This window comes from Halictus rubicundus, chromosome 7 (genome assembly GCF_050948215.1).
Source record: "Halictus rubicundus isolate RS-2024b chromosome 7, iyHalRubi1_principal, whole genome shotgun sequence".
Taxonomy (NCBI): domain Eukaryota; kingdom Metazoa; phylum Arthropoda; class Insecta; order Hymenoptera; family Halictidae; genus Halictus; species Halictus rubicundus.
In genome coordinates this window covers 9,259,792-9,272,810 of record NC_135155.1, presented here as the reverse complement: position 1 = coordinate 9,272,810, position 13,019 = coordinate 9,259,792, and the positions used below count along the sequence as shown (strand labels likewise).

General features: G+C 44.1%; 1 protein-coding gene across 7 annotated transcripts in view; it reads left to right on the top strand.

The window, feature by feature from the left end:
- The window catches only part of Atp8b (ATPase phospholipid transporting 8B), a 107,610-nt gene that overhangs the window by 54,662 nt on the left and 39,929 nt on the right, over positions 1–13,019 (top strand). For 6 of the 7 annotated variants that reach the window (XM_076791068.1, XM_076791067.1, XM_076791072.1 and 3 more), the window contains exon 2: positions 897–1,756. Coding sequence is in view for 1 of the 7 variants with exons in the window: in XM_076791074.1 (XP_076647189.1) it covers positions 1,723–1,756 (34 nt within the window). In the remaining 6 variants the exon portion in view is untranslated. Of the gene's footprint in view, positions 1–896; positions 1,757–4,343; positions 5,038–13,019 lie in introns of those variants that run through there. The other variant, XM_076791069.1, reaches the window with a different exon arrangement.

Here is a 13,019-nt window from a genome sequence, read left to right as displayed (position 1 = left end):
ACGTGAAAAATCATTTCCGATAAATTACGACGCCTAAAGGAAATTAATAATAAACATGTTTAGTAAATCCTGTTCGGAATCTTACCCTTGACTGCTCGGGTCACAATAAGCATGAAGGTCGGTTACGCGTCGAGCCGGTCCGAGCAGTATAAGTGTTAACCATGCCGGTCAGTACCGGTCCGTACCGGTCCGTACCTGTCCGTGCCGGACCGTGCAGTACAAGTGTGAACGGTTCCATTTAAAACGCGTGTTTCAATGCTTTGTTGTGCGGGTGCCGGTTCGTTCCGTTGACGGTGCGTGCCGGTTCGTGCAGTACAGTGAATTCTCATTACGAGTCAGTGTCAACCTCACAATTTGGAGTCAGTGGAACTACTCGCAGCACCGCGGTGAGGGGCGGAAGCGCCGTCACTCTAGCTACGTGCAACATTGTATCGGAGAAAGACATTTTCTCAGTCTTCTTGTCACTATCGCTTAGTAGCCATAGGCTCTTATGACTTGTAGACGGATATGACTCTTAGGTTTCCAGCGTGCCCTGTGTATTTCAAACGCGACGCTCGGCGACAACCTCAGGTTTCGTCTAAGAGTCAGTCCCCAGACCGGCGCAACTGACTCGTAACGAGAATTCACTGTATAGTGTGAACGGTTCCATTTAAAACGCGTGTTTCAATGTTTTGTTGTGCCGGTGCCGGTTCGTTCCGTTGACGGTACGTGCCGGTCCATGGCGTATAGCGTAAATTGACCTTATTGTACCACCTGGATCCCGCTTAGATCGCTAAAATACCACGCTGCGCAGAGACTCCGCGCAAATTGGCTCCGCGTGAAACATTAACCGACCGAAAAACATTAACGGCGAGCCGTGTATTAATCACCGGTGTCCGGTGTGTTTTCTTTTGCAGCGTGTGCCCGCAACGTTCAGCGTGGGAGGAGGGGGTAGTTGAGGGTTGGCTGGAGACAGGGGAGGTGTTCCCGGACAACGAAAGCTGGGGCACCCTGACGAGGAGGTCCTGGAGGAGGAGGTGGGTCGCAGGAGAGAGGAAAGAAAGGAGGTGACCATCCACCCCACATGGACGCCACCCCCAAAGGACCCCCCGTACCCCCCACACCGGACATCCTGTCACCATTATTTAGCCGCGGAATATCCGACCTGAAGTTGACGCGCCGTGGACAGCGTTACCGTCGACTATCGAGGCATCCGACGCTTGATGCTGCTCGTACGACGGAAACGACCGCCTACGCGTCACCGTCATCCTGCACGTGCCTCTATCGTCTTTCTCGCCGTAAACTGAAGCCATCTCCGAGCCCGTATCGCCCTCTGCCGCGGATCCGACCGGCCCGAGGACGAAAGTTGTCGATTATCGCGTACGAAAACAGAACAGCGAGTCGCGATACCACCGAAAACCGTCGTTCCCGGTGTCCGTCGTTCGCCAACAGCAACGTCCAATCGAGACCGCCGACGAACACCGGCACGCCGACCATCCTCACGATATTATACCTCCCGTCGTCGGCCGGAGATAGGAGAACGTTTTTTACCCCCGTTTTTACACAACGGCCAAAGTGCCACGCGTTTGATGCATTTTCTACGAGGACGCCAGCCGACGACCAACCCCATCGCGCCAGGAAGCTGCGTCTGAGAGGCGTCGACTTTCCCGTGAAACATATCTACAGACTCCGTCCAGATACGCCTAACTACGTGCCGCCGCAGCCTAATAGACCACGCGAACAATGTCGCGCAGCGCTGCCACGCGTCCTATGGAAGGTGAGTCTGCTCTGATACCATTCGATTAATTGCCATGCACCGCGGCGACGGAGATCGGTCGCTAATCTCTCCGGCACCTGCCGATCCCGACGAATTCTCATTACGATAATCCATTACGATCAATGATTCTCATTCCCGGCGGCGTGACGCGACGCGACGCGACGCGACGCGCTGTTTCAATCGAGAAACGCGCGGCCGATGCGAATGATCGGCTCGCTAGGAATTGTTAGTACGGTAGCTCTGCGTGGGAGGTCGTCCACAAAAATTGCTACATATAGAGAAAAGAGATTGCGGAATTGAATTGAATAGTGATCATGACTTGTCTAATGACTTCTTATTTTTATAGAAGATCGATTATTTCAGCTATGCAGAGAGAGAGGCCAGAAATGTAAATTGATGTACTTTGTTATGGTTGTCTGGCATTTGTTATTCTTGTCCACAGTTAATTCTTCGTTTATTGACCTTTCTCCGCTGAATGTCGTCATGCGAAGACCACGTGTATATTATCGATGCTATGTTGTAAGAAGTCGTTTATTTGTGTTGAGAAGACTAATTTCTACACTGTTGCCTTAATGGTTGGTGGTAAGGAACATTTCGTCGCGTGAAAATCATCCATACGTTCTCACATCCTGTGTATGGATATTTTCGTAACGGTGGTACTGCCAGTGTCGCCAGATGAGAGGGGAGAGCACGAATTGAGGGGGAAAAGTTACCCCCTCTCTACCAGTACCGGATTAATCACGTGACATTCTAATACATGCACAACAGAGACGAAACACGTCACGTGACTAGGTTGCGGCAGAAGCGTGGGGAACAACGCGGTAGAAGGGGAAGGTAGAGTGGGGATACAAGTCTTGATCTGGCGACACTGGGAACTGGGTCAGGGTGGGTACTGGGTGGGAGAAGATTGATTCATTTTGTTGGCGACATTTTCAATTTTTATTGAAAAATCTATTCGGTGGGTTGTTCGTTCATAAAATCAAGGGTGGCTCCTTATTTATAAACACTTTCTATTTAAGGTACCTTCTGTTATAATTCTCATAAAACACTACCATACATTAGTAGAATACTATGCAGTACTGAAGGGAGAAATTATAATGTACAAAAATATAATCACTTTTATTGAACTGACTTTTAATAACCCCACTATGGTTTCCCGGAGGGATCTTTAGCACTTTACTTTCTCGTTTTATTTTTTTATTCGATCCAACTATCTCGGACTGAACATTTAAACGCACAAAAGGCAGACTAGCTAGGTGTTATATCCTGTAAGTTAAATATTGAATTTTCAAAATGAAATTATGAGCTGTTACATGGATCTCACAAATATGCGTACAGCGATTGAAAATAATTTAACAATGCATACGAAGCCTGCAAATAACACAGCAAGGGGTTAAATTGCTAAATCAAACTTGCCGCCTGGCAGCCCTCGACAAAAATAATAAATTGATATAAGCATTAAAATTTCAATTCTGAACTATCATGTTCTACCTCTAATTTCGACAAATTGGAAATACAACAAAGACATAAGGGTCCATTAAAATTTCTCTCCGCGTAAATATTTGTGAAATTAAAATATTTAAGGAGCCGGTCTCCAGTCCGTAGATTCGCGATAAGGTAGAGTAACTACATTACCGTCAAAAAATGGTTTTACGTGTTTCAAGTTTTCATCTTTAAATAAGAATATTTTGTCTCTGGTAAAGGGCTCATTCGAAAGAGGAAGGTTCAATCTAGCGCGCGCTGGTCAGGAACTGCCGAGATTATGCAGATATTTGATAATATAAGCGTTCGGAGTAGGCCAAAAATTGACGATGTGCATGCCGTGGAATGCAAGCATTTTTATGCCATTGGATGAGTTTTCTGGATGATGTCGAGACCAGCGCGCACTAGAAAATATCTGCAGCTACAAATTGAGCTATAATTTGTCTTGATTCTGTTGCGAAATAAAGGCGAAAACTTGAAGCACGTTTCTGGCGTCAGAATTCATAATATCGATAATACAGAGCAAAAACTGTGACAAGTTTAGTCACGGACTTAAGACCCGCCGGGTCAAGACCAAGACGGACGTTGAGTCTGTGTCTGAAGGCTATGAATGGAAATTATTAATTGAAAAGTCACGTGACTACCGCGGGCCCTTAATACTACACTGATTAAGATCCGGCTTCATTCATTACACGTGTGTTTGAACATACGTGAAATAGGGACCTCTAGTAGAAACCCGGATAAAGTACCGTAGATAACCGTTCCGAACCGGTATTTCTCCGTCGGAGAGCGGAAAACAATGCGAGTTCCTGACGATCGTAAACGTAGCAACCCTCTTTACCCCCGAATGGTGGGAGTTCCGCGTGGTCGCGTCGGTGGTTGGTTGGTTAGTTGTGAAGTTCACGGCACCACCGGTGCGGCGACTCGTGGCGCCGTCAAGGGACGACGCCTCGAAGTCTCTCGACGTCGTTCGGGCAGTAGCACGTACGACGACTCGAGTCTTCACCGTGCTGTTCGAAGCGTGAAGCACGCCGTCGTGCGCGAGAGACGTGCACCCCTCGTGCAGTTGCGTGCGAACGTGATATACAACGAGAGAGATAGATACAGTGGGTGTCGGGTAAACGTGAATATCTCCGGGTTTGCCAGCGGATTCCCGTCGTAGTCGTTTGATCGAGTTGCACGGGATCCAACGACGGTCCCCGTGGTTTCCGGGCCGTGTGTGCGTGCGTGTGTCGCGCGCGATGAATCTAGTGACAGTGGTGCTGACAGTGGCAATGGAAAACGTGGAACGCCGGTGCGGATGGTCCGCGAGATCGGAGACGAGGAACGGTGGACGCCCAGCGCGCACCGGCTGATCATTCTCACCCCGGAGGGCCGTCAAAGGGACCGAAAAGTGGGCAGTGTGTCGCGATAGAACAGCCTTGCATCACCGTGCACACATACCCCACCGTTCCTGTCATCGACGACCACGAAGGCGAAGACAACCACGACCACGACATTCTATACGGCACACGTTTCCCGATCGGGGTTACCTTCGTTATCTCGTATCCCACACGTTCTACGTGTCTCTAGAAGGAAGCAGCATCCCTCGTCAAACGATCGATCGCACCCGTTTCGAACGTTTTTACGTGCGTCGACCGAGCGTGCAGTGGCTCGTCGTAAAATCCGCGTGAAACGGCCTCGATATGCTCTCCCGTCAACGACGACGATCGTTATAACGACGTCGCCCTCGTCGACGACGCCGCCGTCGCTTCGACCGCCCGCGTATACCCTTGCACTCACTGCGAAAACACAACCAGGTAATCCGATTCATTTTCGAAGGGAAACGAAGGTCGTCTTGTTGTGTACATTGTGTCTGCGTGTGCGTGCGAGAAAGAGAAAGAGAGAATATGTGTGTGTGGTGTCGTGTGGCTCTGTGACCCCCGTACCTGCGCGTTAACCGTCGATGGGACAAAAAATTAGGAAACGATTTCGAACACCGATCGGCCGCCGAGGACCATGAAATCAATGAAACGAGTCGATACGATCATACGTTATGCGTCGATGACACCTATGTATGTGCATAGTTATCGGCCACCCGATGCCGGTAATCGATTCGACCGATCAACCTAGAAGTTTCATAAATAATAGGGATCTTCGGATCAACGCGTTGCGTGCTCGCTCGCGACTTATGTGTACCTCTCTCGAAAAGGGAAAGCGAGAGAGACGAGCGTCGCAATGTATCGCCTCCCAAGGCCTACTTGTTATGATCGTAAGCACATTGACGCGGTGTGCGGACGGTTCTTTTCAGTGCGTCTTTCTTTTGTCCGCGCGTCAATAGGGTGAGACATCTCTCGTAAATAACGTCCGGTTCGGTCGTGCCTTTGCGCGTTCCGTTGTGTATAGTCGCGCATTTAGAACGCGGTCAGTCCCGCGTTATTAAATTCTCCGCGAACGAGGTTAGTTTTCCATCTATATTAGCATTTTATCGATGCTGTAATGGGAGAGAGAGAGGAAAGAGGAACGGGTGTAACGAACGTTCAGAATTGTCTCCGAGCACCTCCGTCGCCGGGGACGTCGTCCATTCAGTCATTTTCTAAGCGAATGTAAACCCAGACGTAAATTACCTGCTCGGGGCTGGGCGTCGTAAACGAATGAAGCTGGGTGTATCGTTCATTCTGCCGGGCCGTTCGAAGGCATAACAGCGACTCGCGGACGAAGCTGACCGGTACGAAAATATCATTCTGGTTCGAGGTTAGAAAAATATTTCAAAATGATTAGATTCCATTGCCGCGCGTTCGATTCAGGTCAATTGAAATGTTGTTTTCGAGGACGGCGGCAATAGATCGGTAAACATTTAATCAACTAGCTGCGCATCGTCGCGTCTAGGAACCGTTAATTGTTTCTCCCATGCGGATTTTAAGAAACCGAGCCGCTATCAGCCATTCAGCCCTCAGAGACCCTTATCGCTCCGGCGATATCGAAGTGGAACGCCGTGAGCGTTGGAGACGTCACGCAAAATAAATACATTTTGCTGCGCCGTTAACTCGTCTTGCGATAATAGATTGCTAACGTTATAAGCAGGTTTAGAAACGCTATTGCTAGGCTGCGGATCTTACGCAAAGTTTCTCGCTTTAGGGTAAGGAACCCATTACCGTGGGGGTAATGAATATTTAAAAAGAGATATACAGCCATATATATTAATTGATTTTAATGAAAAAAATTCGATATCTCTTGTTTACTGTTCATTACGCTTTAGACATTATTGGGTAACCCCACAGTAATTGGCTCCCTTACCCTATTTTATAATGACAAATTATAGAGTAAAGATGTCATCAATGTTTGTTACTATACATGTTTTCTTGTATTGTAAACATGCGTATATACTTTATAAACGCATAAAAATCCGCAGTCCAGCCATTACGTTCGCGTAGAAAACAAATTCTTTTTTCATGCCGACTGGGTGAGGCCACACGAACGGGGACGTCGGGTTTTTCATGAAATCGAGAAAGGCGTTTATTTACAAAGAAGATTTAATGAACGCGTACGCATTTAATTCGGGCAGATAAGCGATGGCCCACGATGAGCATTCTGCTGATACCTTGCTTACGGCTCTTTGCAAGATGATCTCTGTAATTTTGCAAGATGATCTTTGTAATTTTGCAAGATGATCGCGCTTCATGAAGCTCTTCGAACCGAATATGTCACCGTTGACAAACACTCGTTTGTTTTTTCGGTGCGCGGTGATCATCCCGTAAACTTTCATGCAGACGTTGCGGTCACCTCTGCGTCGGTCACCGGTGACCAACATGTAACACGCAATTACATGCTCTCGCATAATTGCAGCTATTTTTAATAATGTCAAACAACGAGCAAAGTGCACTAGCGACGTTTTGAAAATTACTGGGCTGACATTGCAGTGTCTGTTTATTAGAATACATAACTAATCAAATGAAAATTATGAACCGACAACCGTAAAACAACATCCTGCAGCGGTACATGCGGGTGAATGTTTCTCGACGGTGGAAAAAATTCGATAATTTCCAACAATTGTCAACGAAATTGAAGAACAATCGGAGCAAATGGTAAAGAGGAAATAACGACAACGACACCGTAGAAACAAATCAATTGAGAATACAGAATAGATATTTTTCCATAAAATGCTCCGTTTTCGAGATAATTGAGTTTGAATATTGGCCGAGTGCATGTGTACTCGAGTGCATTACTACTAGCAGCGTCAAGAAGCGCCCCCCCCCCGTTCCATGGTACTCTGAGCGTTGAAAACGATGCTTGAGTGCATGTGCACTTGACCAATATTTAAATTTAATTGTCTCGTGAACGGAGCTTCTTCCGAACATATTTTATTACGGACTATTTTCCCCATTTCTCTTCGTAGAATGATCACCCTTCAATTCGCGTCGATTGCTGCCAGAATTTTATTAAATCAATCAATCAACCCCCGCATACGCAACCAAAATACACAATCCATTGTAAAGCTTCAACATTAGAGATTTTTGCCCAATACTTCAGTGTCCACACAATATTTTTAGAGGAACTTAAAAAATTGACTCACAAAAGTGTTGACGTCAATCTAATTTAAAAAGATCGATTCGCATAAAAACGATAAATAATCTCTGTCGTTCGATAATTCCATAGTACCGTTTACAATTAAAATTTTCAGAGAGGTGCCCTTCAGAAGTTTCAAAATTTGAAAATCTATGTATTTCACTAAAATGTACAATGTTTGTTTATACGGGTTGAAATACCGATTTGTTTTGCGTGTACGTGTACTGTAAATGTAGAACGACCGTCGCCAATTGCAAACGATGTTGAAGGAAAGTGAACTTCTAATTGAGAATGCAATTACCGGCGGATCGCAATGCACAAGTTGTTCCGCAAGCGTGTCAGGGTGCACGGTTTCGATTTATCAAATTCAACACGGTGTGCGATTGCGTAAATAATGCGTGTTGGCACAAACAGTGGGTCATGTGACCCTTATTTTAGCTCTAGAATCATAAAAAATTCAGCGACTTCCGACTGCAGTGGCATAGTCGCATAGTCGCATGGTATACCTATATATCGGTGTCATGCGCTACGAGACATGTTTCGAAGGATTTTTACGTGGAGGACCTGTTCGCGTTTGTACGTCTTCGACTCGTTTCCGGTTTCAAGACTCACTAAACTCGTAACGCGATACCTATACCCAACGTTTCTCGTGCGTATTAAATTCCATGGGGAACGTTCGACGTTGACCGGATCAATTTTTAGGCGCAATATTTACCACGATTTCGATAATAATCGAACGTGCTATGATTCCTGCCGAGCTTGAGGGATTCCAGACATTGTTTGGCACATATTTACAAAAACGGAGCTGCCACCGATCTTGATAATTGATTGGATACATTAATTTATAGTTTCAGTTTTAGTTATTTGAATTATTTATACATTTTGCTTCTCTACATAAGAGTCAGTAAAAAATAATCTTGCGCTAAGGTGAAAGAAGGATTGAAGAATCGTGGTGGCGGCTTTATTAAATTTGTAGAGATTGTAAATAAATGTTAATTTCGTAATTTCTGTGTCGAAAAAATAGGTTAACATAATCTGGAAAAGTGTGGCCAGATTTCACCAAGTTTCCTTTATGATACACTCGACTATAAATGTCCATCGGCAATTAATAACACGGTACTGAATTATTAATCACTGCCACGTGACCTGGCTCAGGTATCGTTCGACGGACCATGTCGCATGAAAGTGGTATCGAATGAAGTCTATAAACGAAAATCGCGGTTCTTAAAGTTGCTTCACTTTCGCCCCGTTTCAACGCTTCGGCACAGTACCGCCGATTTATTTTCCGTTTACGATAAAAATTCCGTTTAACTCGATAACGGTTAGGTGAGCAGATAACATGTTCGCCGTGGTTTCATCGTAGTATGGAAGCTCCTTGTGGATTTTTCTGAAGAAATGTCTTTACCTCTATGTAATCACGCGAAATTGCATTTTCTAAAATTAGGAACCCCGGCGGGGATTAAATTCGCAGATTAAGCAACTTATCTGCATACGTAATCAATCAACTCTAAAACGTTAAGCAAACTAGGGTAAGGGACCCAATTACTATGCCTATACGAGTTACACTTATTTTTAAAGCATAATGAATATTAAAAAATGGTATTAAATTTTTTTCATTAAAATTAGTTGATACACATGTTATATATCTCTTTTAATATTCATTATGCTCTACGAATAAGTATAACTAATACAGGCACAGTAATTGGTACCCCCACGGATGCAGTATAATTATAATATTCTGTAATTCTTGGGCTCGACGAATATCAGGTATCCAGATACTCGCTTTTGAACCGGCATTGAAAAAGTTCTGTTCATTTGCGGATTAAACAATCGCAAAGCTGCCTGGAATCCTCGTTATTCGAATAACTTCGATGGAAGTCTATTCCGCAAAATTTTCCGGGGACCGGAGACGCATCGGGGCTCGCGGAAAGCTTCAAATATTGGCACGAAGGTTAACGGGAAAGCAATCTGTGACGAATAATTTAACGAGCCCACATAAACGTCCGCAGTCTAGCGCACATTAACAAAGGGAACAGCGATTCGAACGTCGGATAACCAGAGCGATGCAATTAAGAGGACATTTCTCGTTTGTATTGATAACCGAAATGACTGGATTAGTGCCAAGCATCGGGATTTAAGGCCAGCGTCGTCAGGGTAAACGTAAAAAGTTCGCGGGCCAGAATTTTGCCGTATCCGAGGGATGGATCTTTAACGCGGCTGTCTTTCCGAAAAGACTGAAACATGATTTACACAGGGTGTCCCAAAAATGATCTACTTCCTTGAAACGGGTGATTCCCAAGGTCACTTGAAGTAACTTTGTCCTTTGAGAAAATGTTCCCTGGCTTTCTTATTGGTCCGTGTTTTTCGGTAATAATTATTTCGCAAAGCCACGGAGAAAATTTCTGCAAAGAAAGAAAATTGCTTCAAATCGCCTCGGGAATCACTTCTTTTAAGGAAGTGCAACATTTTTGGGACACCCTGTGTAACGATCGTACGTTTTGGTGAAGTCTCCGTCGATCGAGCCGGCGGATAAGACGCGTTATCGATTCTTCTTGATACGAGCGGACCGCAACGATAAATTCAATATTTTTTTTTGTCCCTCGTCTTTTCTCTCTCGATCGCTCGCGCACGACCGAGATATATCGCGCGGAGAAGGAATTGGATCGGTTTCGCGCGACCGTTTTGTTTTTCCTGTAATAGATTTACGCGTGCCGACCTGCGGACGCGATTTCGCATTTTTCATCGGGAAAACGAACGTCGGCCACTTGGGAGCACACCCCACTTCTCGGCCATAAAATTTTTTGTTTTGCAACGCTCTCTGGGAATTTTATATTTCTGTCCCGATTGTTATTATACATTCTATGTATGCTTAAACTGTTCTGGTGATGCGTAGAAACAAAATATAAGATCATTTTGATAAAAACCATGACCCTGAAAAATTGACTTGTTGGAATATATTTTTCCTTGCAATTAGATTGTGCTTCGTTGATTTGTACGACTTTTGTCAGAGAAATTTTGTTCATTTACTCGACGGTATCGGTATCCGTTTTGACGGTATTTCTTTGTCCTATTTATCAAATACAATAATACACATCACCATTACAGTGTACAATGTACGTACAGTACAATAGACAGTGAACAGTAGAGGAGAAAAAAGTGTAAACAGTATAAAAACTGGGAAAGTAACAATGGAAATGTCCCCATTGTCTTGAAATATACTTTCCATAAATTCAGTTCTAATATTTCATGTATATCTTTTACCGCAGTTTGTTTCGTTGCGTCTAAGAACTGCATTCCGTTTTTTGGAACAATTTGTGCATATATCTGTTGTTTTCCTTTGTTTTTTTTTTTTTAATATTAACAATTGATTACAATTATTATTTTATTTTTATATTTTATATTACATTTTTTCTATTATTTTTACAATTATTACAATTGAAAAAGATTTCAAGTTTTACACAGATTATCTTTTCATGAAACGGTACAATTCCAGATGTCCTCGAAAGTCTCAAGATTAATTTTCGCCAAGTACAATGTTCCCACGAACAACGCGGCGGTTAGGGACATCGATTATTCGCGTAGATGAAAAATCGTGCGGTTTGAAACCACTGCTCATCTTCACAAAAATCTGACGTACGTTTACACTCTCGCACTGCCTGTGCGCATATTCATACGAATAATGTTGTGTGTACACGTGCATACGATTCGTCACAAAAATATTCGACTATCAGGAATAGTAATCCCTCGGACTCCTGCAAGTTCTAACCCTCGGCGTGAATCATGTCTGACCCACATTTCACTACAGTTTTCTTTCGATATAAGGCGATGGCACGGGACCGACTTTCGTCGTATTTCGGCTGAAGAAGAAGAAGAAGAGGGGATAGCGATTTTCTTATTTCGAAATAAAAAAGCGTCGTCTTATATCGGAGTAAAATTGTACGTATTGACGATCCCTCGAGCTTATCCCCACCTCTTCGAGTCACGAATGACATAGCAAACGGAGGGTTAAAGTTAGGATGATAGGCTTATTTTCAATGAAATTTATTTATTTTCTATGTAAACTATGGTAAAATAAACTGACAAGTGTTCGTCAATATTAGATCTTGACCTTCTCTTTACTTGAAGCTACGTGATACTGGTTTAATCAAAATGGCTGAATTACCTTGGGAGTAGTTCAGATTTTTACTGATTATGAGTTTGATACGCCTAATCCAATGTAAAGGGTATCCAATAGTATTTTATGTGACAGTCTAACAGTCAATTACCAACTTAGTAGGAGATAAAAATATAAAAGTTTTTTAGTAGAAACGGATGCACTATAAAAATATTCAAAAATATTCGCTTAAAAACACAACGTGGCATTCTAGAGACTTGAGCTAATATTTAACAAATTAGATCAGACGTAAGTCTGTGTCCCTTTCAGCCCACCAAGTGTTAGCTTACGAAAAAACCTGGATTTAACCCTCAGCACTCGAATGGCGACTGTAAGGCGCCACTAAAAATTGCTGTATCATTATTCAAAAGATTTTTCACATTATTAAATTTGTTTGTATTTAATAAATTACTAAACACTTCAGTATTGTACGAGTAAATCGCATCCTTTTCGTATGTATAACATGAGAAAAAAATATGTGGGATGGAAATATTCTAGGTCGGAAGAAATGTTTCGTTTTGGAGTTCAAATAGCTTCGAGTGCAAAGGGTTAACTTATTTCATGGCAGGAAAATTTTTACGTAATTCCGCTTATTTTATGGAAACGAGCCACACCGTGCCTCGGTCCCCAGGCACAGCATTTAACGTGTTAATCGAAGGAGGTCTGCGCGTAGCTGTATAGCCTAGGTTCACCCTATCCGGCACAAGTATCCTCGAGCAGCCCGGTTTGTTTCGTAATGGAGGAAAGGGCGTGGAAAGGACAGAGCCGCCGTGCCGGGTATTCCCCATTATCATCGAGACGACCGGCCGCAATTCCGAGGAAATTACAAGCGGCGCGAGCGGACGAGCGAGAAAGTAAATCGCAAAACGATCTTATTTTAAACGCGTGCTCGCGTCAGAACACTTAGCAGACCCTTGGTTAGCCGAACGTTGTTGTTGACTCGGACACGAATGTTATCCCTGTGCACACCGCGCACGCTGCCGGCACGCTGTTCTCGACATTACCGCCGGAACTTCTCAAATATTTAATGAAACGTAGAAGCTACGACGCGTGTAACAAGCGTATCTGGCCTCCCTTCTACGT